Raw genomic sequence first — 2,290 nt, forward strand, 5'->3', positions numbered from 1 at the left:
CATCCGCACGTCCACGTGATCACGCGTGACGACAGCGCGAGGTAATATCGTGGCTGATTTTTTATTTTTTTAATAATGTTGTGGCTGATTTTTTTATATAGGGGCGGCAATTTTTAACGTGAGATGGAAGATATCTTTTGTTTTTATCTCAGATGGAAGATATTTTTGATAACGACGTGCGCTGGTTTTCTTCAGATGGGTCCCACAACTGATACCCTATGTCCGTTGTATATTTATGTGTGTTTTTTTTTTGACAAAATCTAAACTATAATTGCGGTCTTTTTTAGACCAAGACACGACCTAAGGAACTACATAATGTGTTTTACAGATTACACGTGAGTAGTTAGATGCTTTCATCTTTTGTCATATAACCAGATACATGTATTTTATGTATCAAGCCATGTATTTGATTGATAGGCGTTTTAAATGCCGGCGTTTTGTTAGGCTTTACTCAAGATGGATCGTTAAGTTCCATTACAACATATCGAGCTACAATCATGAAAAAGAAAGGAATATTTCTCTCACCATCATCATGTACACTGCTACAAAATCTCCATGTTACGTGATAAAATCCGCGCAGCAACGCCACAAACATATATCAAATCCAAAATTAAGCAAGACGTTGCGATCATATCTCTGTTGGGATCGAAAGCAAGGACGGATCGATTGACGATCACTGGGCCAGGGTGAAGTACATGTCGAAGACGACGACGATGGTGGTGTTGGTGGAGCTCACCAGCCTGCTCTTCAAGTACCCTCTCGCGAACCGGAGCTTGCCGGTGCCGCCCACGATGCTGCGCTCCGAGGGTCCCCCCGTAGGATCGTACTGGCCCTGCGCCGTTAGCGTGCTGCCGCTGTACTCCCCGTAGTCGCCGGAGAAGACAAAGTCGAAGGCCGAGAATATGCTGGAGCCGTCCAGCGACGCGTTCACCCCAAAGCCTTGCACCCTGCCGATGAGCCGCGACGCGGGGTCCGGGCCTTCACGCAGCACGTTGTCGAAGACGTTCACGTCCCCGAACGCCGGCGCGCCCCTGCAGCGACGACAGCCACAGCCACAGCCACACGCGCGCATGCAGCTTTAATTTAGTGTACACATCATGATCATGCGTGGTTAGTAATGTCAACGATATATATGAGACGTACTTGTGCAGGCTGACGACTTTGACGACGGTGGCGTTGGGCGCGCCGGCGACGACCTCGTGGAAGTAGAAGTGGAGGTGGTTCAGCTTCTCATCCGCGCCGGCGGACGCGGCGCTGAAGCAGGACAGTAGCAGCATGAGAACAAGGGAAGAGCACCGAGCAGCGCCCATGGCTGATTTTTTCTTTCTACGCGTGCCCTCTTTCTGTATGATGACACCGTGTGTTCGGAGAAAGGAGAAAGGGCACCGTGTGTTCGGGGGAGAGGGAGGAAGGGAAGAGATTTAAAGGGGCCTTTGGCTCATTACGTGGAAACAATTGTCAAAAACATATTTATTGATAGTTTTGTAATAGTTTGGTTTGGATTGCGAAGACTATCACGGTTTGGTGGCTCCAGCTTCTCTAGACTCTCGTTTTTTAGATGGCTGTTTGGCAGGGGCTCTCTGCAAGAAAGAGAAAAGATAGATGGATCTGATATATGGACGGTAATTGAACCGTCTAATTTATAAAAGCACAAGTACAATAGCAATCATCAAAGCGATTAAACCGTCATACGTGAGTCCATATAAACCCGGTAGTCCGATGAAATCACGAAGGATCTCAAACAAACCAACATACAAACCAAGATCGTATATGATTCAACACAACCAGTCACATGTTACATCACAGTTCATAAATAGTTCATAAGTATCTCACATACATCGGAGTTCACACAGTTATTACAAACCAAGTTTAAATAGCGGAAGCAAAGTAGCTTGACATCAACATCACACTTAGTTCAAATACATGCCAGTACCACGGTCATTCCCAGCAAAAAATAGAATAGAGGAGATAACTTAGGAGTACCATGCCCCATGGTTTAGTCCTCATCCACGGCAGGATGAAGGCAATTCTTACAGTACCCATGATACATCATGTCATCTGCAACAAGAGGGAATAAACCCTGAGTACGAGAATGTACTTAGCTAGACTTACCCGTCATAAATCAGAAATAATACGACACCAAGGAGTATGCAAGGCTTTATCGGTGGAGTTAACTTGACAACATTTTGCATAAAAAGCTTAAGTAACATAACTTGGAGATTTAATATCTCTAGCATCAATTCGAATACCTATCCCATTAAGCATCTCTAGATTAGCACATGTACTAGAG

At 45.4% G+C, this 2,290-nt stretch overlaps 1 protein-coding gene across 1 annotated transcript; it reads right to left on the reverse strand.

The window, feature by feature from the left end:
• Positions 1–27: 27 nt before the first annotated feature.
• Positions 28–1,455, reverse strand: LOC136494483 (dirigent protein 1-like). The gene is made up of 2 exons (XM_066490647.1): positions 1,144–1,455; positions 28–1,031 (listed from the first exon to the last, which is right to left on the reverse strand). Exons 1-2 carry the CDS (start codon positions 1,308–1,310, stop codon positions 674–676), a joined length of 525 nt encoding a protein of 174 aa, XP_066346744.1. The 5' UTR covers positions 1,311–1,455; the 3' UTR covers positions 28–673.
• Between the last annotated feature and the right edge of the window lie 835 nt (positions 1,456–2,290).

This window comes from Miscanthus floridulus, chromosome 11, assembly GCF_019320115.1.
Source record: "Miscanthus floridulus cultivar M001 chromosome 11, ASM1932011v1, whole genome shotgun sequence".
Taxonomy (NCBI): domain Eukaryota; kingdom Viridiplantae; phylum Streptophyta; class Magnoliopsida; order Poales; family Poaceae; genus Miscanthus; species Miscanthus floridulus.

Bases quoted from the DNA above. Each gene is read 5' to 3' on its own strand.
- LOC136494483 (XM_066490647.1), bottom strand. From the start codon at position 1,310: ATGGGCGCTGCTCGGTGCTCTTCCCTTGTTCTCATGCTGCTACTGTCC. The intron at 1,032-1,143 runs GTACGTCTCATA...TCGTCGCTGCAG, and splicing joins AAAGTCGTCAGCCTGCACAA to GGGCGCGCCGGCGTTCGGGG.